At 51.5% G+C, this 27915-nt stretch overlaps 1 protein-coding gene across 8 annotated transcripts; it reads right to left on the bottom strand.

Annotated features, from left to right (window-relative positions):
* Nucleotides 1-27812, bottom strand: DCAKD (dephospho-CoA kinase domain containing). Of its 8 annotated transcripts, none has more exons than XM_082706443.1 (6): nucleotides 20462-20535; nucleotides 8220-8447; nucleotides 7639-7842; nucleotides 4193-4280; nucleotides 982-1211; nucleotides 1-223 (listed from the first exon to the last, which is right to left on the bottom strand). In XM_082706443.1, exons 2-6 carry the CDS (start codon nucleotides 8329-8331, stop codon nucleotides 216-218), a joined length of 642 nt encoding a protein of 213 aa, XP_082562569.1. In that variant the 5' UTR covers nucleotides 8332-8447; nucleotides 20462-20535; the 3' UTR covers nucleotides 1-215. The 8 variants fall into 8 exon arrangements, with proteins under 8 accessions (XP_082562569.1, XP_082562565.1, XP_082562563.1 ...); XM_082706439.1 differs by lacking the exon at nucleotides 20462-20535 and adding exons at nucleotides 14015-14236; nucleotides 19221-19337 and having other exon boundaries at nucleotides 1-1211; XM_082706437.1 differs by lacking the exon at nucleotides 20462-20535 and adding an exon at nucleotides 27592-27812 and having other exon boundaries at nucleotides 1-1211.
* Nucleotides 27813-27915: the final 103 nt, after the last annotated feature.

Raw genomic sequence — 27915 nt, forward strand, 5'->3', positions numbered from 1 at the left:
TTCAGATCAACACGCTCTATTTTATTAAGCACCAATGGCGAGTCAGGATCTGTACCAGGAGCACGGAGATGAACAAGACACAGACGTGGCCCTCAAACAGCTGACAGTCTAGTAGGAGGGACCAATAAAGTAAAACACAGTGGGCGGCCGGGGGGGTGGGCTATCCCACAGCACCTGACACAGCCTGGGGCTCCAGATGGTGCTTGAGCTGGGAGTTATCCAGCTATAGAAAAACAAAAGGTATTCTAGGTGAGGGCACAGCACAGCGAAGGCACAGAGGCAGGAAACAGCCTCGTGCGTGTGGACTACTGAGAGTTTAGCGCAAGGAGAACAAGGCGTGGGAGGCCAACAGGTGGCAGCTGGGGAGCTGGAGAAATGCCAAGGTGGGCCGGGGGGGTCATCCCCCAAGAGGCTCTGCCACAGCATTACCAGCAAAGGAGCCCTCACTGCATCCGGGCCAAGGGCTCCACACTAGGGGAGAATCCTGTTGGACCACAGTTATGTCCCAGGTCCAGGACTCAGGTTTTGGTCATGACAGGGCATGTGCCTGGAGAGGGGTGCTCATGGCCACAGAGACAGTGTTCCTTGCCTGCGCCCCCAAGAATTTCACAACAGCTTCCCACCGTTGCTTTCATGCCCCATGGCAGACACTATTCCGTGGGGGGCTCCAGAGGGAGGGGCCCTTAGGAAGGTGGGAAGGGGTATCCCCCGACAGGGCTGTTTCTCTGCCTCAGGTCGGATGTACTCCAAAGAACGGGGGCCCTGTGCCAGGCTCTGCCCAGATTCAGAGTGTGTGTGTGTGTGTGTGTGTGTGTGTGTGTGTGTGTTGACGGGCTTGAGAGGAAACAAGATGCATTTGCCACCTGCTCCGGACTCTGAGAGATCAAAGCTTGGGGCTTCCGACATCAGGAGGGCCTGGCTAGGGGGAAGGCAGGAGGTAGTGGGTGAGCAGGTAGAGGAGGCTGGCAAGGCCCACGAGACCTGTCAGGACTCCGAGCCTCAGTGGCAGGTACTCCAAGGAGCGCTCCAGCTCCGCGTGCAGGAGGACGACCTGGCGTTTGGTGACGCTCCACTCCCCCGAGTTGTCTAGGACATGGCGGGCCATGCGGACCTTATCCTTCAGGGGCAGCTGGGCCTCGATCCGGGCCTCCGCGTCCTCCCGGCTCAGGCTATTCCGATGCATCAGCCGCGCCAGCTGCGTGTCCCGGTCACTGAGGGCAGGGGTGGGAGGGCTGCTCAGGCACTGTAGGCCCCAGCCTCCCTCCCACTGGCAAGCCATGGTGGGCGGGGGTGGGGTGGGGGGTGGGGGGTGGGCAGCCCCTCCCCTGCAATCTCTTTCAGGGGCCTCATCGCATTTGCAGCAGCGCTGATGGGCTCTGATGGGCTCCGGGTGGATGGGTGTCAACAGGAGGGGGAAGGGCTGCAGCGGCTCTCTCCCCCATCTGGGGGCTCTCTGCCTTGCCACTAGGCCTGCGATTTCCCAGTTATAAGCTGGGAAGATCTGGTCGTCTGGCGACAGCTACATCCTGAGTCCCTGGATGGCTGACCTTTACTGGCAGGCCTGTGCCTGCCAGCCGGTCGCTTCCTGTAGTTCCCCTGGGGCTTGGGCCTGCTGCATCCAACACAGCTTCCTGAGCTACCACAGGGACCCCTCTCCTTGCCTCCTCACCCCCTCCCCTGGACACCGAGAGCCAAGAGAGTGCCTGCCAGGCTTGATGCCACTGACCCAGGGAGACCAGCCAGCCCCAAAGTGCTTCCCCGTGTAGCAAGGACTTGAGAGCTGGATCTGATCCTTGGGACAGGAAGAAGCATCACAGACAAAGCTAAACACCGCCCAGTCCCCCGACTCCAAAGGAAATTCGGAGAGTATGTCTTTTGCCCACTCTGACATTACCAGCTAGGCCCTTCCTCAGGAAACTTCCTGTCTTGCCTGTGGCTACACAGGACCTGCCAGACTGTCCTTTGAAAGGGAGTCATCTCTAAGCTCCCTCTAGCTCCATGGCTACCTGAGCCCTCAGGGGTAACAAGAGAGAGCAGGCTCCGCTGTCTGGGGGCTGTCTGCTGAGCCGCTAGGCCTGAGCTCTCCCCGAGGTAAGATGAGAGAATCTGACCACTACTGTTTGGTCTCCTTTTAGGTGTGGCCTAGACCAGAGGGCCTCCAGGGATGTGAAGACACACCTTCCAAGGACAGACACAACCTGACACTGGTCAATTCTAATGCCGTTCAGACCAGAATGCTCCAGAAAATCATTTCTGGCTGGCCGATCCGTGAAGACTTTGAAGGAGAATGGTATCTATACTAGCCTTAAAAAGTAAATTGGACTTCTGATTTCCTTTGTTACAGGGACAGTGTCCTGTCAAGATCATGGGGCCGGTTCCTGCCTGGCTAAAAACAAGGGCTGCCTCTTAGGGACGCTGTGAGCCTGCGGCTGGGGAAATCTGGGTGAACAGAGGTGGCTTAGAGCCACCTGGAAGGACACAGCCTTCAGAACGTGTGGCCTAGACTGGAGGGCTTTCTGGAACGTGAAGGCAGAGGTCCCTCACAGCCCTTCCTGAGGCTCAGAGAGAGGCCCATATGCCCAGTTCAAGGACTGAAACTATTTGTGGGAAGAGGATTTTTACCCAAACCCTTACTCTGCGACTGGCCAGTTTCTCAAAAATGTGAACAATCCCATTTGGGTACAATCCCATTTTAGTATTACATAGACTTGGTAAATGCCCCCTATTATTTCAGACGCGCCGGGGATACTTGGATAGTTGAAGGAATCCATGAGGGGTCTTTGGTTTTGTACCATGTAGATCCCCGTAATGAAAAGCAAATAATCACTCATTCCCAGGTCTCTGGCTTCTCTCTCGAGCCTGAAAGTGGGGCGTGAATAGCACCTGGGATTCCAGCAAAGGCGCCTCCGGCTGGTGAGTGGCCCCGGCAGGATCTCCGGCCCTATCCAGGGAACACAACGCATCCACCGGGAGCCACAGCTCCCTCTGCTCTTAGTGAACAGACCGAACCAGAAGGAAAGTGCGGCAAGGCAGGTGGGCGTGGGGTCATCTGGCGACTGCGGATAGAACCAGTGTTCTCACCTCTGCTGGAAGATTCCCCGGCCCCCCTCCCTTTTTTTAATCCTCTGATGCAAAGTTCCAGTTGTATTAAGACTCCAAGGCAAATTCTTCATGGAGTGTGCTTGGCCTTCGCTGACAGCCTCTCACAGACAGGGAATAAAGAAGCCGGAGAGGCTGTGGGTTTCCACGGGAGACACGGGCTGGGGGCTGAGGGTGGGGAGGGGCCGTGAGGATGCCTGAGACCGGGCCCTCTGTGGCAGCCCGCGGTGGGCAGCTGTGGGGGCGGGCAGGGCGAAGCTCAGGGCGTGAGCACTCCGGGCCTTGCTCCGGAGGCGCTGGGAGCCTCCCACGCACCCGTCTCTGGAGAGCCGCCCTGGGCCCAAAATACCCACAGAGCCGAGTGCCCACCTCTGTGTGTGCGGTACTCGTGGGTGGCATCCAGGAAGTTTCTGGGAGGCGGACACATCCTACAGCCTCATCTACACTCACCCCCACTGGGACTGTGACTCATTTTCGCTGGCGGTTTGATCTGGCTCTGTTTGCCAAACCCGGATTCTGGTTTGCGTCGTGTCCTGAGGGATTCTGAGAACAAAGCCCCCTCCTTAGTGGGACTCTGGACAGTTCGCCCCTGGCACACGTCTGTTCATAGGGGCTGCCGGGGGCGGGAGGGGCGGGACCCTGGACACCCCCCGCCCAAGTAACTCCCCCCTCGAGTTTCTCTTCTGTAATTCAGAAGGATCAGCTCCTGCCCTAAATACCTCATGCTGAAAGGTAAACTGAGTGAAGGAGTAAATGTAGGAGCTGTCCGGAAAGGTGAGGAGGGAAAAGGGCTCCAGGGATTAAGAACATGGCAGCTCAGGGCACCTGGGCTGAAGTGCCCCCGAGAGCCAGCAGGGGGAGCCCCTCCCAAGCAACTAGAGACGCCTGGGGGCCTTCGCTTGGCACTTACTTGGGGAAATAGCTAGGTCAGATACAGAAGTCGTTCCTATAGGTTCTGGGCACAGCCACCCAAATCCCCAGGGCCTCCTGGCGGCCCTGTGGGGTAAGGGCAAAGGGATGGTAGGTAGATGCTTTACTCCAGGGGCCCACCTCTCCAGCCTTGGTCAGGCCAGGCCATGTGACACACACTCACCAGTACACCACCACGGTGTGCTTCATGTACTTGAGCAGCTTCTTGGTCTCAAACAGCAGGGGGATGTCCAGAATCACATAGCGGTATCCTGGGGAGAAGCCAGGAAGCCCACAGTTCAATTCTGCAAGCAAACACTAAGGATGGTGTGTCAGGCTAGGGGATGGAGTAGAAGCCACTGGCCCCTACCATCGAGAGCTCCCTAGCAAAGGGGGAGACCCTACAAGGGTAGGCATAACCTGAACGCTTGCCAGTGCCAATGCCAAGCAGAACAGAATGCTGCAGAGGTCGATCCTGCCTAAGAGGATCAGGAAAGACCTTGCAGGAGGGATGGCATTGTTACTGGCCTTGAAATGCAGGTAGGGCTTCTGATACTTGAACTTGAGTGTTTGGAGGTGAGGGTTCCAGGAATGGGGGACAGCAAAGCATCAGGGGCAGCGATGTTCTACTGCTCTGGCCGTGGACGCCTTGCACCATGGGAGGCAAAGCTGGTGAAGAGAGCAGGGCAGGCACTAAGGGTTGAGTTCACCTTGATTTTGAACCTAAAGGGTTGTTACTTATGAGCAAAGAAATAACACAGAATTGGAGGAGACCGGAGAATTTCCGGGAGGAACTGGGCCCTTTCTGCCCCTCCTTCACTCATCTTTGCTTAAAAAAAACAAACAAACAAAAAAACACCCACAAAAAAACAGAAGTGTGACTCCCTGTTGAAGAAGAGTCCTGCATGGCTATCTCTACCAACACTTCATGAGAGATTCATACCAGGGGCAACGGCAGCAGCCCCAGGAAGGAAGAGGTGACTTCTCCACGTTGGAGGCGGGCCTCCAGCCAAGGACTGCACGGATTGGTCTTGTTGTGGTGGGTGATTATGCCTGGCCCTCCGGATACAAGCCAAGGCCAGTCAAGGGCGGTACCCTCACCCATGGTGACAGGACATGTACCTGGGCTGCCCATCCCCCAAACACCACGGTCTCCACACCCCTCATTCTCTTTGGGCCAGTGTGTGTGTAAAAAGCTGGCAGGGGTCCAGGAGCCGTGAGGGAAAGGGCTGGGCACTGCCTCTGCCCAGAGATGCCTGCCTGGCTTGGATGGTATCCCCCCACCCCCCACAAACACTTCCAACCACAGAGCCAGACACACACACGAGACAGGGTGGACGACCCAATCCAATGGGGCTCCTGGTCCCCAGGATCTGCTGCTTGGGAAGCCCAAGAAAAACCTTGAGTTGAACAAGGCGGTTAGGAGAATGGGCTCTGATGACACACCTGGGTTTGCAGCACGCCCCCCCCCCCGCCCTTTCCCACCATATGATTTTGGGCCCCTGAACAAACCTCATCTGTGTGAAGGTTACCTCCCTCCCAGGAAGGCGGTAAGGATCAAATGAGCGAAGGCTTGGAAACCACTCAGCACCTCACCCAAGTGCTCCATAAATGATGATTATTATTACTTCCATTCCCTGGAAGAAGGGGGGGCCCACAGTTCCCGCTCCCCCACTCCCCTCCCAGCTCAGAGCAGAAGCCAAGACCAGACCCTCTCTAGGCCTCTTATCTCCCGTTCCTGCTCTGCCCCCACCCGTCCCTGTCCCCACACTGTCCTTTCTCCTCGGCCCCTCTCGGGAGCTTGTGGCCAGCTCTTTGGTTCACCGGCAAAGGGCTATTCAGCTGTCGCATCCCTCCTGCTTGATAAGCTCTGCAAACTATCCTGACTCTATGAAGACATCCGTCTGCCTACACAGAGACCTCCCCAGCAGCTGGTGATCTTATCTGACGTTTGATTATACCAACTTTGACAGTTGTATTTGTTATACTCATCAGGGAAAAACTGGGACTGTGGAAGCCACAGCTGTCGTCCCCATTTTTCACCTTATCGAGCTGAAAAGAGCTTTCTGGCTTTTATTTGAGTGGTGGTGGTTGGGGAGAGGGGAGGCGGGGTGGATGACACAGCAGGAGAACTCTGGAGCGGGTGACATTATCCGCTGCTTGATTTCAGAAGGGGAGAGCCGCCGCGCCGCCTCCAAACCCTACAGATGTACTTGCAACTGGCCGGGGAGCGAACGTGGAAAGGGCATCGTGGAGAGACAGAAGGCTTTGCTCCTGGGTAGGGGCCGGGAGGGGTCCTCGTGCAGACACAAGACGCGGGACAAAGGCAAAAAGAGTCCAGAGACTCTCCTTGAGGAAGGAGAGAGGGAGGGAGGTGTGCAGCAAGGTTCTGAGATGCAAAGCAAGCCAGTTCAGCAGGGAGGATGCCTTGAGCCCTCTCTGGCCTCGGCCAGAGCAGGGGAAAGGGGATGGGGCTGGGGGAGGTTGACACCGTGGACGTCTGTCAAGTCCTCTCTTTCCTTCTGAAGGGAGGTGCAGGCCAGAGGAAGATGGGGTGGGGAGAGGTTCCCCACTCCACATGAGAACTCTGAGAATAAGGTCAGGATCACAGCCATGAGAAAACCTAGAAGGCTCCCCCATACCCTCCAGGAACAAAGTCTCAGCACTGTGACTGGTGATGGGGAGAGAAGCAGCCAGGCTTTCCATTCCGACACCCGGGCTGGTGGCCATTTATGCCAGAGACTGGCAGGTGGATCTGCAGGGACCCCAGGCCAGCCTCCCACCTGATCTGAAGCCACTGTCCTCTGCTCCTTCTCCACTGCTGGTGACTGACCCCACCCTGTACCTGATCAGGTCACCCTGGCCCAAAACCCTCCTAAGAACAGGGCTGGCACTGGAGCTAGAGCTTAGGAAAGGCTGCCAAGCTCCCGAAGATTCTTGCCAGCTGAGCACAGACCCTGGCTTTTCACTGTCCCTTCTTTCAGCCCCAGCACACGCCAAGCTAACTCTCTCCACTGAGCCCTCATCCCAAAGGACTAGCCTCTGTGTAGGACCCTCCCACCCCCCATCACCCTGTATCTGCCCTGGCCATTTGGGGCCCTCTCCAGGGTCCAGTCTGCAAGCTTACTTTCCCAGGCAGCCTGACAAGCACCAAATCTGACTCCGACCACGGTTCATACCATGTGGCGATCGATGGTTACTGATGTGGACCCAGTCCCCCCGAATAGCTTCTCGAGGTTGGCATTATTAACCTCACTGTGCAGGGGAGGGGCTGGTTCATTTGACAAAGTCACGCAGCTAGAAGCTATGAGGCCAGGATTGAAACTCAGGTCTCCAGACTCCAACATTTGTCAGCTGTTATTACTCCCAACCCTGCTAGAAAAATCAACTTAACTTCCTGGGGATCGCAGCTCAAAAGCCTCAAGTGTCTCTTCTCACTCAATTGTCAACCTCTTTAAATGCTGAGGAACATGTGTGCCTTTCCTCGGGGGCTGCGTGGGGCTCTGCGTGGAGGGTGCAAAGACCAGCCAGCTCCCGTTCTCCCTGGCCAACCTCTCCACAGAGGACGAGGGCCCTGGCCCCAGAAGAAGAGGGCTCTGCCTCACCCCTGTCCCACACCCTGGGTCTTACCTCGGAGGAAATACTTGAAGGTCTCCTTCATCATTTCCTTGCGGATCTCGGGGTGCGTGATGGTGTTGAGCAGATGCCGCCGGTCGGGCTGGTTAAAGATCAGGTCCCCCAGGACTTTGCGATTGATGTCACCGTTCTCCAGCAAGACCTCGGTGCCAAAGGCTTCCATGATGCGCCGGTGGGCTGGGTATCCTGGCTGGACCACTGTGCGTGAGGTGGGGGCTGGGTCACTCTCTAGAGCCTCCAGGCCAGCCAGAGGTTCCCAAATGACTAGAGGCCAAAGGATGGGGGAACCCACGGGTGCTTCTTATATTCGGAGCAAAAACCAAAAGAGAGGAGGGAAAGGAGTTGCAAAGGAGAGCAGAGTGCATGGAACCCCTCGAGTGGGTCACAGGGTGAGGTGATGGAGAGGGACGAGGACATGGGGGGGCAGGGAATAGGACATCAGACCACGGCCGACGGGAAAGCTTTGCCATCCTCCAAGGCCTTGAAAGGACTTAGAAAAAAGGGAGACACGATGGCAGAAAGGGGTATAGGGGAGCTGCTGTGCAGGGTCCTGCTGACTGCCCCTCTCAACTCACCATGGCGGGCGATGACATCAACATCAATCACCGCACAACCCAGCTGCTGGAACACCTGGATCACAGAGCTCTTGCCCGAGGCAATGCCTCCCGTGAGGCCCACCAGGAACATCTTCCCAGGAGACAGGAGGCCCGTGAGAATGCCGAACCAGGAGTCAAGGAATCACCGGAGTAGGGCACGCTTGGCTGGTTGGGATGCCCCGTCCCAGGAATGCCAGAATGACCTGCCTGGGGACAACAGTGGGCCTGATGAGTGTTGAGCCTGAAGACCCAGCCCGGGGGATTGATGGGGCGGGTAGGCAAAGGAGTGGAAGGGAGATGTGGCCTGCCCAGGCAGAGTGTTGTTCTGAGCTTGGGCAACTCTGGATCCATCCTAAGAGAGAAAACTCTTTCAGGACAGGCCTACAGTAGTCTTTAGAAAGCATTCATAAACAAGACAAACCAACATGGTGCAAATTTAGCAACCAAAATGCTGAGTAAGCAGAAGAATGTCAGGTGCTGTTAAGCAGAGTGCTTTCTGGAAGCAGCAGTACCCTGCTGCAGGCAAATTTTGCTTCGGAAGGGGACACCTGTCCCTCTGTGGGGAATCCAAGGCACTTTCCAGATGCCCACAGAGCGCCCCTTCTGGCCTTCACTTTATAGTCTGGGACCCTGAGGCTCCCGGGGAAGATGGTCCTGCCTGCCCGCCCCCCAGCACCAGCACTCTCTGGGTGTCCGAGAAGAAATCTCCCTCCTCAACCGGAAGTGGTTCAGATGGGGAGCTTGGAGGAAGTGATGGCTCGGGGGCCGGGAGGCCTGAGGGTCAGAGGAGTGCGGAACTTGCCCAGGAGGACTGCGAGGGAAGGATGACAGCCTGCGGGAGGGAACCCTGAGCTAGCTCGGGGGCCTCTTCGGAGCCCATTTCTCCATGTACTTAGGATGCCGTGAGACCCTGGACAAGTCACCTGTCTCTTGGAACCTCAGTGTTCTCATCCATAAAACGGGGGTGATAGAACCTATCTCCTAAGGCTGTTTGCAGACCAAATGAGAAAATGCACTGGAAGCCCTGGGGACACTGTCATTTCCACGGGGAATGTCCAGGGGAGGAAGTGAGGACAGAGACGTAGGGATAGAAGGCGGACGCCCAAGTCACCGCGAGGCACAGAGACTAAAACAGACATTCGTGAAGTGACGTCCCCGTTCTTATAGCCTCAGACTATCTCACAAAAGACTTTTTAAAAGTAACGTTGTATTTTCTGGAGTAAACAGGGTTCAGGGTTACCATGTCTCGGACTTTGCTCCCAGGCTGGAAGAAATAAAATTGAAGGCCAGTCTCCCCTATCCCTCCGTCAGCATCAAATCACTTTTCCAGGACCTTGAAATCTGTCATGGGACTTTATTTTTTTTATTATTAATTTTTTTTTAACGGCAGATTTACTGTCCTAATTACACTTTGCTTGAGCTTATACCGAAATGAGTTTGCCTCCCCTGAGGACGCACCAAGTGACAAGGGGGAGGCGTCAGCTCGGGTGTGGGTGGTGAAGAAAAAACACCAACCCAGAAGTTTGCCCAGGCTCGCTCTCCCAGGGCAGCCAGCAGAGGAGAGACGAGAATGCCCACGAGAGTTGTCATCCAAATGGAGAGGCCTAACTCAGTCATTGAACCATTTGCGAAGCATTTCTCCTTAACCTCTGTGACCAGGAGCGGCCCCCAGGTGGTCTCCCCCAAGCTGTCACAGAGAGGACTTACGGATAGGGTTCTGTTGTCAAAAAATTTTTTTTCTTTTGTTCACTCAGCTGAAGCTTTGAAATAGAAAAATCCAGCAACTGCTTTGTAATCCCAGCTCTGTCCTGTTGTCCCTAAAGCTGTCAGCTTGCCTCTCCTCTGCAGAAGACCAGTCTGGAAGAATGCGAGCGGAACTTGAGAAGACACAGCGGCAGAGGGAAGAGGCAAGGGCCAATTCGCCACTGGGCCCTGGCCCCTCCCTGCTGAAAGCAAGCCACTGTCACCTGGACACCCAACTTGGCCAGACTTGGCTGAGGGGGCCCAGCAGAGCCTGTGACCTCAGCTCCTGTCCCTTCACAGGACCAGGACCCCTCCCGAGACATGCTGAATCGGAAAGTCTAGTGATGAGACAGCTCTGCTGTGTCCCAGGCTTGCAATCGACTCTGTCTCTTTGTTTACAGTGAGATGACGGACCAGAGAGAGGAAGGCACTTATCCAGGGCCACAGCTCTGATCGGAGCCTGAGATGAATTCAGGGCTCCCACCTCTGAGTCTAAACTCCTGCCTTAACAGATTCAGGAAATGAAAAATTAATTTATCTTTAAGAGAAAATAAGGACGATGACTATGGCTATAGGCAAATAAATTCAGAGCCCAAGAAAAATGATTTCTAGATGATCATACTGGTGTTTTCCCTCTGCAGAACAGGGGGTGAGGTCTTACAGCAGCCACTGGAGCATGGATGTCAACTCCAGGCTCCGCTCTGTCCCAGCCTCTTGGGGTAACTTAATGAGTAGCTTCCCTTCTCTGCGCTTTCTACGACCATCTGTGGAAACAGACCAACAGCTGCTTGGCCTCTGTCAGGAAGGCCAAGGGGATGGAGGAGCACATGCCCTGGGAGGCCGTGGGCCCCCCGGCTGAGAGGGGCTGGACAAAAACCAGCTGTTCCCATCCAACAAGCCTTGCCCAACTCATTCCTCCGCTCACCGTGGGCAGAGCGCCTCTGTGCCTCGCAGTTCTGCATCGGGGACCTCTTGGGTAGCCAGAGGAAAACTTTTAGGTCTTGCCCCCCGGGAAAACTGGAGGAAGAGACAGTAACAAATGAAAGCAGCCAAGAAGAGAGCAGCAACAGGGGAGCCAGAGTAATCACATAGTACTCACCCGGGGCCTGGGTGTGTGTGTGTGTGTGTGTGTGTGTTTGTGCATGTGCAGACCCACTCACAGGCCTGCTCACAGACCTGCCCAGGGAGGGAGCTGCAGTGAGCGAGAGAAGAGCCCACGGACCCTCACGGCTTAGCAAGAAGGAAAAGAAGGCTGAGGAACCCGTCCCCAGTTCCTCCCCAGGGAGACCCACGGAGAAGCGCCCCCCTCTGGTAACCTGTCCCCGACCCCACTCCTGCTCTGGCACAGAAGTCCTTGTTCAGAATCTCCTCATTTCCCCTCATTCCACCGCCACGTACACGCAAGCAATGGGAACGACACGGCAACTCCACAGCCTGGCCCTGATCTGAATTCCCTACAAAACTTCAGAGAAGTTCCACCCTATAGTCCCAGCCAGCACAGTATGAGAACCACTGTTACAATGGAAGGTTAGGGGCACCTGGGTGGGTGGCTCAGTCGTCTGCCTCCGGCTCAGGTCGTGATCCCAGGGTCCTGGGATCGAGCCCCTCATCAGGCTCCCTGCTTGGCGGGAAGCCTGCTTCTCGCTCTCCCTCTGCCTGCTGCTCCCCCTACTTGTGCTCGCTCTGTGTCAAATAAATACAAGCTTTTTAAAAATAATAAAAAAATAAAATGGAAGGTTATAGACCGTAAGTCAGGAAGCCTGGGTCCCAGTCTCTCTGCATTCTGTGTGACAGTGGGAGCCTCCTCATCAGCCTGGCCCAGGATGGAGAGCACTCCATAAATGACAAAAAGCTGATCCCCCAAATGCCTGCCCCTTCCCCTCATCTGGCCCTCAGTCTCCACACCTGTGAGCAAGGGCCTGATGCTAACTGGGGCTTTCTTCCTCCCTTTTGTGGTGTGGCACTTCCCAGAGCTGTCAGGAGATGTTCGTCTGGGGGACCAATGAGTGATGAGGCCGCTGGTGGCCCGGGAATCCTCCTCCCCAATACCAGAGCTGTTCCCAGAGCCACTTGGCCGGAGGAGGAAGGAGACACCAAGTCCCATGGTAACAGAGAAAGCAAGTGCCCCGCACAAGAGAAATGGGAGCTGGATTCCAGGAAAGGATCCCAGGCCTGGCTGCATCGGCCAAGGCGGACCTCCAAGCCCAGGGGAGCCACATCCAAGTCCTTTCTTCCTCATTCTCCCTGTCTGGGGGAAAGACAGCAGGGTGTAAAGAAAAGGCTTGGTTGGGGCACCTGGGTCGCTCAGTGGGTTAAAGCCTCTGCCTTTGGCTCAGGTCATGATCTCAGGGTCCTGGGATTGAGCCCTGCATTGGGCTCTCTGCTCAGCAGGGAACCTGCTTCCTCCTCTCTCTGCCTGCTTCTCTGCCTATTTGTGATCTCTGTCAAATAAATAAATAAAATCTTAAAAAAAAAAAAATAGGGGGTCGGGACTTGAGTCACAGAGGTGGGGTCTGTAGTCTGTGAATTGAGGAGCGAATTTCGCTGTGTTCTGTAAATGGCGCGGGGTGGGGGGGTCCCATCTTGGGAGTTGCCCTAAACCGCCTTTCATTTTTCACCTCTTGGGCCCCAACAGCCCAGAGAAGACAAAGAAAAAGCATTCAAGGAAGACTAGTCTTGGGACGCCTGGCTGGATCGGTCAGTGGAATGTGCGACTCGGTCTCGGGGTTGTGAGTCTGAGCCCCATGGTGGGTGTAGAGATTACATAAATAAAATCTTTCAGGGCGCCTGGGTGGCTCAGAGGGTTAAGCCTCTGCCTTTGGCTCAGGTCATGATCTCAGGGTTCTGGGATCAAGCCCTGCGTCGCTCTCTGCTCAGCAGGGAGCTTGCTTCCCCCTCCCTCTCTGCCTGTCTCTTTGCCTACTTGTGATTTCTCTCTGTCAAATAAATTCTTCTTAAAAAAAAGTCTCTCTTGAAATCTTCTCTGCTGGTGTCTCACACGGAAAAATGAGAGTAGGCTGCTTCATGGGTCTCCAGACACAAAACCCTGTGGCACCTTGCTGTCTGTCCTAGTCCCGACTCCACTAGGCCCACCCTCCAAACCTAAGTCCCATCCCCTGCACCTGGACCTCTGCAGTGACCCCCTCCAACTCCTGTCTGGCTTCTCTCAAGATGCCCAAGGTCATGGCTTCAAGTGGACCTCCGACCCCGTCACTGTCCTGCTTAAAACCTTGCCTTCTTCCCTCTCCTCCTATCCTCCTAGACTCTCACAGAAGCCTCTGGGCCCCCATGTAACCTGCCCACCTTCGACCTCTCTGCCCACCCCCCCCAACCCCTCAGTCAAGGAACCTGATCCATGCCTTGCACTCCTGCTTTCTGTCCCTGAATATTCAGTCTCTGTTCCCCTGCCACCCCGGCTCAGGCTCACTTCCCGGCTAACTCCCCTGGGTTTATTCTGCATTCATTTCTTCGGCCAATCAGGAACCAGGCCCTGCTCAAGACAAGAGGGCCTGCCCCCTCTAAGCAAAGCCTCCTAGTCTACTGTGGGAGGTTGGTGGGACGGTAGGGGGGGTGGCCAAGGGCAGAAACAATATACTTAAAATATGTATGATGTTGGTGGGGAGCATATCAAGAGCAACGAGGGTCATTTTTTTTTTTTTTTTTTTTTTTTAGATTTCATTTAATTATTAGAGAGAGAGAGAGAGCATGCACACCAGTGGGTGGGAAGGGGCAGTGGGAGAGGCAGAGAATGTCCAGCAGGCTCCGTGCTAAGCACAGAGCCCAACTCGGGGCTTGATCTCAGGACCCTGAGATCATGACCTGAGCTGAAACCAAGAGTCAGACATTTAACCGACTGGGCCACTGAGGCGCCCTGGGGCCGGTCATCGTCTTAAATCAGGACCCAGGAGGTCTAAGTGAGGACCTGAAAGCAGCAAGAAGGCACATCACATCACAGCTCCACTCAGAGCAGCCTTGTCCATCCCCTCACTCAAATCAGGCCCCTGACCTCTCTGTGCCATTCTTTTCCTTACCTGTACCCATCATGGTTGTGTGATTGTTTTCATCATGTTAAATACGATAAGCTCCACTAGGGCCATGAGCCATGCCCTTTCCAACGCTTTGTCTCCGGCATCTAACATAGCATCCAGTATCCGTCACGTACCAGGTGAGTGATACAGGTCAAGTTACTTAGACTTCCGTTGACTCAGTTTCTTCATCCGTGAAATGGAGCTAATGGCACCTACCCTGAGTCGCTGTGAAGAGTAGAAGACTTCATACATATCGAGTGTTTCATTCTAAGTGCCTGGCATACACTTCTGCCTAGCACTCACCAATGTTCCCTATTAGTTCTGAGAAAGTATTTGAAAGCTTTTTGTAGGATGAACTGAATAAGCCCATACAAAAGAAGGGGACAGAAAAACCTTGGGGTCACATCTCCTGTCAGTGGCAAGGGGGAGGCTGGAACCAACTTCCCAGCCTGCTCCCCTTTCCATGGGAACATGTTACCTGAGGACAGTATATCCCTCTGGGTTGGGGGCGGGGAGGAAACAAACAAAACACCCCCTGGGTTAAACAGAATAAGAAATTGATACCTGAATGGACACTCTTTCCTCCCTGGGGAGAGCTCTCAGGACTTACCATGGAAGCAGGTTCTGTTGCTTTGCATCTCCCAATCCACAGCCCCTACCTGCCTGTGCCAGGGGCCAGGACCTGGCTCCCTCATTAGCTTGCAGCCTCCTTTCCTCCTCCTCCTGCAGCCTCCCAGGATTTCTCACTGGACATGCCTGATCTGCCAGACGCTTCTCCTTCGAACTGCTTTCCAGAGGGGATGTATCCATTTTGCTCCAATGATCAATATAATCATTCATGAAAACGAGTCATTCCCTGCCTTGGGACCCAATTATTTTCTCGTGGAACCAGTGGCTGCAAAAATATACTGTTTTCCAGTTAACTAATAAGTGCTATTTTTATCTATGGTTTCCCCCCTCCTAATCTTTCATTACTGGGGAGAGGCTGCGGTTTAAACCTCAGTCCAAGTTCTCGTCTGCTAGGCCTATTAAGTCACTACCTCCTCCAAGCTGCCAATTACCTGGAGGGAGCCACAAGAGAAGGTATTGGCCGTCTCCCTTCTCCTCTGCCAACAGCAAGGGAAGGGGAGGGAACAAGTCACTCTTCTCAAGCACTCTCCAAGCATAACCCATCAGTTCGGGAGTGTTTACGGGTCGCCAGGGAGGCTGTTTGCACTGGACTACTATGCCGGTGCTCAGGCTAGAAGGATCACAGGGATTGCTAGCTCTCAGAGGCTTCAGAGTTACAGAGGGCTCAGCTGGGACCTCAGCTCTGTCCTTAACCAGCTGTGTGGCCTTGCGCGACTTTAGCATTGTGGCTTCGTTCCTTGCATACAAAATGTGATTAATAATGACAACTTATGGGTTTTGTCAGGATTGAATGAGGTGACACGAATCACAGTCACCTCCTCTTCCCCCACGCAGTGTTTGACACGTCACAGTCATTGCAAGCTACTTCACTTGCCCAAAGGGCATCTTCACCCTCTCAGTTGCTCAAGCCAAAAACTTTGGTGTCCTCCTGGCTGCTCGCTCACAATCTTCATCCCACCCACTAGCGCCCCCTGCTGGCTGTGCTCCCAGCTACCTTCACAGCCCAGGGAGATCCGGCTCAGTCCTTCCACCACCAGTCTTGCTCCTGGATTTGCAGTAGCATCTGAGCTTTCTTGCTGTCACTCTTGATCCCCAACTGTCTGCTCGTGATATAGCAGCCAGTGCGAGCCTTTAAAAATGCAAATCAGGGCGCCTGGGTGGCTCAGTGGGTTAAGCCGCTGCCTTCGGCTCGGGTCATGATCTCAGGGTCCTGGGATCAAGTCCCACATCAGGCTCTCTGCTCAGCAGGGAGCCTGCTTCCTCCTCTGTCTGCCTGCCTCTCTGCCTACTTGTGATCTCTGTCAAATAAATAAATAAAATCTTTTAAAAAAATGCAAGTCCAATCATTTCACGCCTCTGCTCAAAACCCTCCAATGGTTCCTCTCTCATGTAGAGCACAAGCCAAGTCCTTACAGGGTCCTACAGGGGCTCCACAATGGGATGCAGGCAACTCTGCTCCCAGCACCTCCTACCACTCTCCCCCTTAATCTCAGCCCTCCAGGCACACTGGTCGCCTTGCTGCTCCTTGACTATGTCAAGTGTACTCCTACCTTGGGTCTGTGGGTATGCTGGTCCTTCCACACGGAAAGCTCTTCCCCCATAGGGCTGCATGGCTTACACCCTCCTCCGTCCGACCATCACCCTATTAGAGGCTGTCCCGAATGTATAAGATAGCACCCTCATTTCACTCTCTAGTCTCCTCATGGTTCCACTTTTCTTCATAGCACTTACCAACTTATCACTACATGACACATTACGTATCCACGTGTCCATCTACTGTAATATGCCTCGCCCCAGAATCTGGGCACTACTGTATCCAAGGGACTGAAAACAGGGCCTGACAAGTAGAAGGCCCTCAAAAACATCCGTTGAATGAATACACAAAGTATGCAGAAAAATGTCCAGCTCATAGGTAAGCAGGAACTTCATATTAACTATTTTAGTTTTTATTATTTTTAAAGATTTTATTTAAGAGAGAGAGGGAATGTGCAAAAGGGGATGGGAGGGAGTAGACTTCCTGCTGAGCACAGAGCTTGATGAAGGGCTTAACAGCAGGGAGCTCAACAGGGGCTCAATCCCAGGACCCTGAGATCACGACCTGAAGTCAGACGTTCAGCCAACTGAGCCACCCAGGCGACCCTCAAAATTAACTATTTTAAAATAACAGCATATCTGCTTCAGAAAACCTACCATGAGAACCACAAAACCTTTTCCATGTCACTTCCCCCTCCTACCTTTCTGGGATGACAGTATCTTGGACTCACAGATGAGGAAACTGAGAGGCAGAGAGTGGCTAGGAAAGCGAGGTTTCCAGGACGGGGGACACTAGAGTATAAGAAATAGCTGCTGGGGTGGCTCGGCCGGTTAAGTGGCCAGCTGACTCTGGGTTTTGGCTGGGGTCATGGGCGCAGGGTTGAAGGATGGAGCCGTGTGTGTGTGTGTGTGTGTGTGTGTGTGTGTGTGTGTGTGTGCATGCGCGCACGCGCATGTTGGGGGGGGTTGTGCTTGCAGCTCAGTGCACTCTACAGAGTCGGCTTGGGGCTCTTTCCTTCTTCCCCTCCATCCCCCACTGCACCCCCCCCCTCACACAAGCACTTGCACACTCTCTCTCTCTAAAATAAATAAAATCTTAAAAAAAAAAAAAAGAGTGGGGGTGCCTGGGTGGCTCAGTGGGTTAATTAATTAAGTGTCTGTCTTCAGCTCAGTTTGTGATCCCAGGTGGGATCGAGTTCCACATTGGGCTTCTTGCTCCACGGGGAGCCTGCTTCTCCCTCAGCCTCTGGTTCTCATGAATAAATAAATAAAATCTTTAAAAAAAAAAAAAAAAAGAGTAGTCACCCACGATCTGAGCATCGTCCATGTGCCAGGGATGTCCCTCATCCCATCTGATCAGTAAAACTACCCAGTGAAGTCAGTTCTTTGGTTTATGCCCATTCAAAAGGTGAGGAAATTAAAGCTAAAAGAAGTCAGATATTCGTAGGGCGCCTGGGTGGCTCAGTCGTTAAGTGCCTGCATTCGGCTCAGGTTGTGATCCTGGGGTCCTGGGATGGAGCCCTCCATCGGGCTCCCTGCTCACCGGGAAACCTGCTTCTTCTTCTCCCACTCACCCTGCTTGTGTTCCCTCTCTCGCTGTCTCTCTGGCAAATAAATAAATAAAATCTCAAAAAGAAAAAAAAAGAAGATATTTGTGCATGGTAGATCCAGGACGCCTGGGAAATGCTTAAAGATCTTCCAAGGGGCACAGAGGCACAGTGTAGGAGGAATACATTTCCCACTCAATGCCCACAGCCTCTACCAATGGGAACAGGCCAGCTTTGGAACATGCCTCCATCCTCTCCTTTCCCAGGTCTCCCTTTACCCTGCCCCATCTCCCAGGTTTCAAAGAAAGGCACAACTACCCACCCAGGCCAAACTCTTACTAAGGTGTACTGTCCCTAGTGCAAAATTCCCCTGGCACCACCAAGGGGCACTTGGAACCATCAGTGTTCATGCTGACGATGTGCCTGCCTACAGTGACTGCGTAACCAATGCTTCTGCTGAGTCAGGTGGCGTCCAAATCTTTGAATAAGGTTCAAGTGGGACCTGAAAGAACTGTGTACTAGAAGGTCCATTAATAATTGATTTCAGGGACGCCTGGGTTGGCTCAGTCATTAGGCATCTGCCTTGGGCTCAGGTCATGATCCCAGGATCCAGGGATCAAGCCCCACATCGGGCTCCTTCCTCAGCGGGGAGCCTGCTTCTCCTTCTCCCACTCCCCCTGCTTCTGTTCCCTCTCTTGCTGTGTCTCTGTCAAAAAAAATAAATAAATAGGGTCTTTAAAAATAAATAAATAATTGATTTTAATGACAGATTACTGTGGAGTTTTTGGGCCCATAACTCAGAGGATGTTCAAGGAACCGAGTAATGTTACCACAACAAAATGCCTTCAAGTCCTACGTACTTATATGAACCAACTTTTTCAGCGCTACTCGTCACAAATTAAAGCTCTGCTCATTCTAGCAAACATACATGAACTTTAAATTCACACATGCACTGTTAAAAGTTCCACTTAACTTATTAGGAAAAGCATTTCAAATTAAACTTACGTTTAACAATTGATCAAAAACAGGTGTTTTGATCAACTATATATTTTACAATGATAAAAACTCAATCCAGGAGAAATTATTTAATATTATGACCACAAGACAATTTTCACAATGTTTTAGTTTTAATTTTTTTGTTGTTTGTTGCAGATAAGTAGGACAACAAATGAAAGGCTTTCGAGCATAAAATGTATTACTAGAAAAAAATTCTGGGGAGGAAATTAGGTAGAAATAGAAGTTGGAGGAACAATAGCAATGCAAAATTTCAAAGGTTAAACTGGTTTGTAATTTTTTTAAAGGATAAGAGAAATCAAATCACTATGGTATTGAAATTCCATTGCAGATTTACATGCCTGATATAAGAGTTTCATTTTTAAAGTGTCTAATATTTACAATTACCTGAAATCATAACCTTTGCAAATATCAGAGAAAATTTTTAACTATCTAAAAACATGCCCGTGGATAGTTTTGAAAACAAACCAAAGTTCACTGCTTACCTGCCTTCAGTTACCAGCCCTAAGGCAAGGCACCAAGAAAGGATCTGAACTCTTTAAATGTATTACTCAGAAGGACAGATTCAGACCTTGCACAAGACCGAAGAGGATCCGGTGGGAATTTATGGCCCTTCAAAGACAAAACCACCCCAACCGGCCTGTCTACTTTCTATTCATCAGTCAAGAGCTCTAGTATTGCCCAAGACCTAGGTCCTCATCCAGCCAAATCCATCTGATTTATTCTGGTAAATATTAGCCACCACTCTCCCCGCTCCCCGCCCCCGCCAACACTCCCCATCCCCGAAAGCCTATATTCAAAGCCTTCAATTTCCCCATCTTTAAAATTAGGACTTAATGTCAATGTTCACTCAGGTGATAATTTTCCCATAATTAAGGGAGAAATAAAACTTCATAGGCAAACTCAATGACAGAGGTGTCAATGTCTCCATTTGGGAACCTGGGGAAGGAAGAAAAGTTGGGGCCAGGACGCCTCTTTACTAGAGAGTGAGTGGGAATCTCAATGCTGTCACCCAGGCCTGGTGGGAGGTGGGAGGGGGGGCGGTCTTCCCTAAAACGCGATAACCAGTCCAGCCTCCTGGGAAAAAGGAAAGTGGAGGCCAAGCCCTGTCTGAAAGACGGAGATGATCACTCAGCCAAACAGCAGTACCCTTTTAATCTACCCTACGAGATGGGTAACAAATGAGCAAACTGGGAGCTGGAAAGGTACGCAGCTTCATAAAACTGGGAAGGGCAGACGCTGCATACAAAAATAAAACAGACCTGACCACAAAATTCTGAAGCATAGCGGCTTTGGACTGAACCTGCGTTTGAACCCACAATTTCTGCCGCAATTCTAGCCGTAAACTTTGTCCATTTCCACAGCTGTAAAACAGGGGAAACAACACCTTGCGTAGCAGGGCTGCTGTCAAGGCAATGAGCCAGGGACGCCAAAGCGTTCGACGCAGGGGCTGCTACATAGTATCTGCTCAACAGACTGTAGCTGAGCTTTGTAAAACAAGGCGCGCACTGCCCGTACCACTGCGCAGAGCCACCGGTGCGCCTCGGACGGGCTTCGGAGCGCCCCAGAGCCAGGCCCAACGCCGCGACGCGGGGCCCCGGGGGTGGACCCAGCCCTCTGAGACCGAGCAGTCTCGGGGCGCCAACCTCCCGGGCGCCACCGTCCGTTCCACTCCCCCCACCGTGCGCCGGGCCGTTTCCACGCGCCCGCGCGGCGCGCTACGTACCCGACGCCTCTGACCCTGTCTGGGCCGCCGCCGCTCGCCCAATCTCTGCGGCGCTTACTGGGTGGCTCCCGGCGGGCGGGCGGGGCCTCGGGAGCGCGCGCACGTGGACCGGACGTCCGGCCGGCGGGAAGCGTGGGCGGGAAGCCGCGCGGTCCCCTGCGCTGGGCGAGGTGGTCATCGCGGGTGGTTCACCCTTCCGAGCCAGAGCCCTCCCCGCCGAGGGAAAAAAGACAAACAAACAAAAAACCCCGGAAAGTCCTAGCTTCAAACCTCAGGCTTCGGCCACCTCCAGCTGTGCGGCCCCTGGCAATGGCAGGTAACGCCAGCCTCCAGCCCAACAGGTCCTAAGAGCACTGTGTAGGCATCAGCTCCTTTAATTTTCACAGCTGGATACTGACACCGTCCGCGTTTCACACGAGAGGCAACTGATTCTCGGAAATTAATCCGTTTGCTCTCTTACAGTGTCAGTTGGCTGTAGAGCTCATTCTGTCTGGGCAAGCCCAGCAAGTCACTTAGCCTCTCACCCCGTCTCCGCTATTAAAAGTGGGGATAAATGGCCACTAGGCTGTTTGTTGAAAGCATGAGAAATACATAACACCTAACAGTGCCACATATATAGCAGGTGGTCCTTACCCTGCTTCCTTGCCCTCTCCCTAAATACCTCTGCTTTCTGCTTCCTTTTTATTTTTTTTTTTTTTAAGATTTTATTTATTTGACGGAGATCACAAGTAGAGGCTGGCAGAGAGAGAGAGAGAAGGAAGCAGGCTCCCTGCTGAGCAGAGAGCCCCATGGGCTCCATCCCAGAACCCTGAGATCGTGACCTGAGCCGAAAGCAGAGGCTTAACCCACTGAGCCACCCAGGTGCCATTAAGGTAGGAATCTTGTCTGTCTTCACCAGGAATATCCCCAGTGCCTGGAACAGTGCCTAGCACAGTAGGAATCAGATACATTGAAGAAGTAATTCAACATCTTTCTCTGACCACTCCAGTCCCTGAAACCTTTCCTCTTCATGTCAACACCACTGGCTGCCATCACCCAATAAATAGGCTTGCATTTCATCATCAAAGGGCCCATTTGATCCAAACACCAATCCAGCATTTGAATCTCCTCTACATCTGGCATCTAAGCTTGGCCATGCCCAGTGTCAGGGAACAGTTTTACTTTACTATTTTTTAAAAAATATTTTATTTATTTATTTGACAGAGAAACACAGTGAGAGAGGGAACATAAGCAGGGGGAGTGGGAGAGGGAGAAGCAGGCTTCCCCCAGAGCAGAGAGCCTGATGCAGGGCTCAGTCCCAGGACCCTGGGATCATGACCTGAGCCAAAGGCAGAGGCTTAACCACTGAACCACCCAAGTGCCCTGGGAACTGTTTTTCAAGAGAGCTTCATGCTGTCCAAATTTGAAGTCCAGTCCTGACAGTAAGAAAGTTTTTCCTTAGATAATACAATATCTCCCCTACTTCTAACCTGTGGGATCATGCAGACCAATTCCAATTCTCATTCCATAAGGCCAGATCTAACAGTCCTGTTTCCTTTTTGCATCAAACAATTTACAGATAACCTAGCTTTGTGGTTCTGAACCTTGTCCCTACTCCTGTCCACATCAGAGGGATATACAACTCCCAACCGTGGCTGCCATGGCAATGACAGGGATAGGAATACATCTTCCCCTCTCTCAAATTAGCAACCTCTTCTTGGGGCATATTGTTAGGAAACCCCTGTAGATGATCCTGCTTTTCCCAGACACCATCTTACGGTATTGGGAGCACTAGTGTACAGGCCGGGGCCTTGTCTTTTTTTTTTTTTTTCCTGGGGCCTTGTCTTTTAAGTAGGCATCCTTGTGGTCCAATGGCCCTATAGGAGCTGCAACTCTGCTCTGCATCTCTGCTGGGATGATCCCAGAGGAAAGGCTGAAGGATGCCACAGGGCCCTCAATCCAAGTACATCCTTGGAACTGAAGTTCTGCCTTGGTGGTTTGGAGCTGATGCCATTAAGGGCTTTCTCGATTCCAACACATATTCTTTTATTCAGGATAGCAATAATAAACTGGCTCTAGCTGCTTACATGGTCTCACTTCATCCTGACAGTGACCTGCATCTCAGTCACCTCTGTGTCCTCGTCATTAAGCACGATACATGGAATATGGTGCGGCTTCAAGTTGTTTAATGAACCACCCTCTGAGTCCGAGAGGGATGACTCTTTTGACTCCTTGGTCTTTGACTCTTGGTTCTTAAAATTAAACTAACTTTCCGTATGTTTATTTTAAATAAATATTAATATGCAATTAAATTTATACCGTACCTTACAAATACCATTAATATTTATCCTTTATTAAACAGCTTCAGAGGAAAAAAAAAAACAACCTCCCATAGGTTGTCACCAGGTGAAAGATAAAGTCCAAACTTTTTACCCTGAAACTTAAGGCCTTCTGTGACCTGGCCCCGATCACCCCTCTAGACATATGTCTCACCATATGTCTCACCATATGTTCTCCCTTGGGGAAGGCCAAGAAAAAAAGTGATATAGTTATTTGCACCAGACTTAGTGTTAAAACACCAGGTTCAAGTCTAAATTCAGACTAAGTAGCACTGAAACTTCAGACTCATCACTGAACTTCTTGTTTTCTCATGGTAAAATGGGAGTAACACCTGCCCTGTTCATTGCACAGTGTCATGCGAGACAGTTGATGGTGGGGATCAAAGAAACAGTATGCTAGCACATTCTGTGAGCAATAAACACTATACAAACACAATGGGTCACCATACTGCCTGTTCCTGCCTCTGCCCTTTCCCTGTAATGTTTCCACACCTGAAGCCTTTAACCCTTCCTTCTCACCATTCATTCACACATTAAGTAATCCAACAAATATTGAGGGCCCACTCTGTGCTGGCCCAAAGGATACAGGAAAATCCAACAAATTCCCTGCCTTCATGGAACACAGGAGAAAATGGTTGCAAACTGTACAACCGCACAAACAAAAAAGTAAAACCACACCTGTGAGCCAGCTCAGGGGTAGGTCCACATGGCCCCCAGAAATTATAACCGAGGATCTGGCAATTAAGTTGCCTCCAAGGCCAAGTTCAAAGTCTGCTTTTCTCCTTTCTAACAATGGTGACCCAAAGATCTGCACCCCCCCCGCCCCACCCCAAACTTCAGTTAACTTATCTCTCCAGATCATTTAATCATACCCAATCAGGCCTTGTTATTTTTTCAAATTGCACCTGGCTTTCCCAACTTCACTGAGCAGGGAATGGCTGGCACACTTTAAATCCCACAGATTTAAGCCACAGAAGGCTGGACCCACTGCATTCCAGACCCATGTGTCAGGAACTATCATAGGAAGGAAGGGTACCCTTCCTGAAAGTGAGTTCCAGGGGAGACAGGAAGCTGCCCAAGATCACCCCTTATTCACAACTGAGCACACTAGCCCTGTTCCTCAGAGAAAAACTCTCTTCCTTAGGACAGCTAGGCTGCTGCCCTAGTATGATCTTTTAATGACAAAATTTCATCCTCATTTCAGAGGCAACGTGGGGGGGTTGGGGGGTAGGGAAGGAAAAAAATGATCGGGAGGGAGACAAACCATAAGAGACTCTTAATCTCACAAAACAAACTGAGGGTTGCTGGGTGGAGGCGGGGAGGGAGAGGGTGGTTGGGTTATGGACATTGGGGAGGGTATGTGCTATGGTGAGTGCTGTGAAGTGTGTAAGCCTGATGATTCACAGATCTGTACCTCTGGGGCAAATAATACGTTATATGTTAATTAAAAATTAAAAAAATTAAAAAATTTCATCCTCTCTCTCTCCAGCTAAAAATCTTTCAGCAGCTTTCAAGAGTCCTCAGGATAAAGTCCGACCCCCTCAGCATGGCCTCCACATCCCTTCCTGGTCTGACTCCTGACTGCCTCTCGTCTCGGTCTCCAAAATGCTCCTATAATTCTTGCTGTGGGACCTCAAGAGCACCCACTCTCAGGCAGCTGGACTCACCTCTACCCCCTGCCCCATTTGTCTGGCTCCCCTTTGAAAACTCAGCTCAGCCATCTTTTCTTCCAGAACCTCTTTCCCCAGGCTAAGGGTGCCCCCAGGCTGAGCTGCATTTGATGTTCCCACTCTTTCACACACTGTACCGTAACAGTTGGTCTCTGTAGCTACCAACGTGTGGAGTGAACGACTGTGTTGTTCTATCCCTCATTCTCTAGTTCCTGCTGTGGAGCCTGGCGTATGGTGAGTGCCCCCAAGGTGTTGGAAAAATGAACCACAACCTGGTTCATGCTTTCCTAGGCCCATTAGAAAAAATAGATCTCTGATAAGTTGGGAATACAGCAAGGGCCTTGATCTGTGATGGACATCGTGAGGAAGTTTTCCTTTGATCATCACAGGGAATGCTGACTTCCTTGGAAGAGATATAATGATTTAGTAGATACTGACTGTCTCAGACACTTCACTAAGTGTTTTGCCTGCATCGTCTCATAAGTGAGGACATTGAGGCTCAGAGAGGTAAAGTGACTTGCCTAAGGTCACTCATCAGACAGCAGTAGAGTCACAGACCTGTACCCCTGGGGCTAATAATACATTTTATGTTAATAAAAAATAATTTTTTTTTTTTTTTTTAGAACTTAGAACCCAGAGAGTTAGACTCTGAAGTATGTTCTCTTATCACTATAGTCTTCTGTCTCCAGTAACAACTGTGAAGGGATAGCAGAGGTATCCACAGTAGGAGTAAACTCTAGAATCTGCAGGGTTTCACAGGCCCATGCCTCAGCCACCCTTTGGGCTCTGCTGTACCTCCCTGCCTTTGTAGAGTGTTTCTGCCAGAATGGGTAGGGTAGAAAGAGCCAGCAGGGCTAGGTGGGAAAATCCTGCTATTTTAATGTGATGAGGCACTCAGGAAGCTGAGAAAGTTTACCTTGGAAAAAAGAATTTCAGGGAACCAGATATTAATGGAAGAATATGTAATAATTATGTAGAGAGACACAGGATCATAAGCTTCCATTTAACTCCAGAAGGCTGAACTTGGCCAACTTCTATCAATAAAAACTATCTGAAAGTAGAAGGCTCTCTGTTAAAGAGGGCGGAGGGGGTAACAGGGAGGAACAAATATGAGAACTCTGGAATTCCAAGACACTATCCACAAACCCAATTTAGGAAACTGTCCCAACGTGATAATAAACTCAAAAGTAAACTTACATTCCAAAATCACACGTGGCAATATTCAAGTTTTCAGTAGTCATTTTAAAAAAAGGAACACATACACTCAATTTCTTTTAAAAATATAACACATTTTATTACAGAGAAATAACAGATTCTACAAAATCTAAGTGAGCATTCTAATTTGAAAGATCCTAGCAGAGGGGGAATAACTGCCTTTCAGGTACCTTTGAACTCTGAAATTCTCAGAGGTGCTGGATTCTAGAACTTTGGACTGGGACTTACATTCTGAGCTTGGACATGACAGTCACATTGCCCGTCTACCTCCCAGAAAGGCTCTCCACTGAGCAAAAACTGCTCAGTTTGGAGTAAAATACAAGGCAGTGTCTTTCTTAAGCTCTGAACCCCAGGACGGCAGGTTTTCACAATGGACCCTGTAATGACTCTGCCCTGGGCATGTTTCATTAGCTTTTATTCAACCTCTGCTTATCTGTGAGAAAAGAAAATACAGGGTTGGGAATTAGAATACCAGATGCGGGGTTCTGGTTCTGCTACTAAGTATCATTGTGAGATGGTGGTGATTGTTTTGTGGCAAGCTCAATTTTCTCAAGTCCCCTTCCCTACCTACTTTATAAGGTCACATGACCTACAAGCCAAACATTTAGAAATCAAATCCATCTAACACATACATATACGGCTTTATCATCATCATCTCTGGCGTCTTCCTCTGGCCTGCAGCTGCATAGAATAAATCATACGGACAGCAGTCTTGGTCCTAGAGAGATGAGTGTGGCTGACAGCACTCAGTCTGAGTGGATGTCCTTCCCTTTTAAAGTCCGATATAAATGAGTGGGGATTATCTGCTGTTTGGGATCACATTTTTTTTTTTTTAAAGATTTTATTTATTTATTTGACAGAGATCACAAGTAGGCAGAGAAACAGGCAGAGAGAGAGCCCGATGTGGGCTCGATCCCAGGACCCTGAGATCACTACCTGAGCGGAAGGCAGAGGCTTTAACCCACTGAGCCGCCCAGGGGCCCCTGGGATCACATTTACTTCTGTGCCTGCCACTGAGAAAAACGAAGAACTAACAATATTTAGCTCTATTTTGTTTTGTCTCCCTGAGTCATATGAGTGTTTCTTCCCACTTTCTCCCTCTTTCCACGTTGAGAGTTTCCCAATGGCAAAGATCATTCCTTTTTCTGGCCATGGAGCTCTCTGAGGATAAGAACATGTCCTTCCCGTACAACCCACAATCCAACCTGAATGGGAAATCCCTAGAAATGGGAACCATGTCTTCAGGGGTTGGCCTCAAGCCTCAGATGCAATTATTCAAAAACACTGGGGTGAGACCCAAGGGACTGAAGCATTGAGTCAATGCTAAAACTAGATTGAGAGGTCACCATTACTTTCTAATAACTTATTTTCAAGCAGACAATGGAACTTTTGTAGTGATAGAGAATTCAGAGGGCCGAACGGCCGACAGATCCAAATTTGTACACTGATTTTGGCACTTACTTGCTTTGTGACTGAGCGGTTTACCAAGCAATCTGGGCCAAATTTCTTCGTCTGTGCCGAAGGGGGATAATACAACAACACATCTTCTCGGTTTGTTGAGAGGATTAAATGAGATATACGAAAAGCCTTACCCCAGACTCTGGCATATAAGTGCTCATTAAAAAGTGCATGTGGAGAATCCTAGGAACGGTATGAGCTTCGTGGAGAGCAGTTGCTGGAGGCCAAGAAGCGGCAAAGCCGAACTAAGCAGTCAGGTCTCCTAGCTCAGGATCAGTGCTCCACACACCGCATCCCCCGTCTCTCAAAAGGCCTCGAACTCCCGACGACCGGGGCCGCCTGGAGTCCCGAGGGAGGAAAGGGGGCCAGGAACCAATCTGGCTTCTTACAACCAAGGCTCTGCAAGAAGGCCCGACGCATTCGGGCTCCCGATGGGAAGCACCCGCAGGCCTCAGGCCTCATTACTTACCCGGTGATGGTAACGGTCCTTAACGGCAGCCAATAACGGCTCACCCATGGCCCAGGCACTGGCAAGGGCAGGCTGAGGTCAAACCTTGGATTTTGGCGCCTCATCCCAAAACCCTAAGCAAGCATCGAACTACAATTCCCAGTATGCCACGCGCCGCCCGGTCGCGGAGCTTCGGTCCCACCAACTTTGGGTCCCTTCTTCCCTCGAAACGCGGCTGAACGCCCAGGACTTCCGGGTAGTGCCGGTCTCCCGCCCAGGACAGCCTCCCTTTATGATTTCTGGGTATTGTAGTCCACTTTGTTCCGGTTTCGCGAGAATGAGCTG

This window comes from Mustela nivalis (genome assembly GCF_964662115.1).
Source record: "Mustela nivalis genome assembly, chromosome: 17".
NCBI lineage: Eukaryota > Metazoa > Chordata > Mammalia > Carnivora > Mustelidae > Mustela > Mustela nivalis.

Coding starts and splice junctions, on each gene's coding strand:
- DCAKD (XM_082706437.1), bottom strand. CDS start 8,331: ATGTTCCTGGTGGGCCTCACGGGAGGCATTGCCTCGGGCAAGAGCTCT. Junction 4,281..7,638: donor CTTCAAGTATTTCCTCCGAG/GTAAGACCCAGG, acceptor GCTTCTCCCCAG/GATACCGCTATGTGATTCTG. Junction 1,212..4,192: donor CACACCGTGGTGGTGTACTG/GTGAGTGTGTGT, acceptor CCCTGCCCTCAG/TGACCGGGACACGCAGCTGG.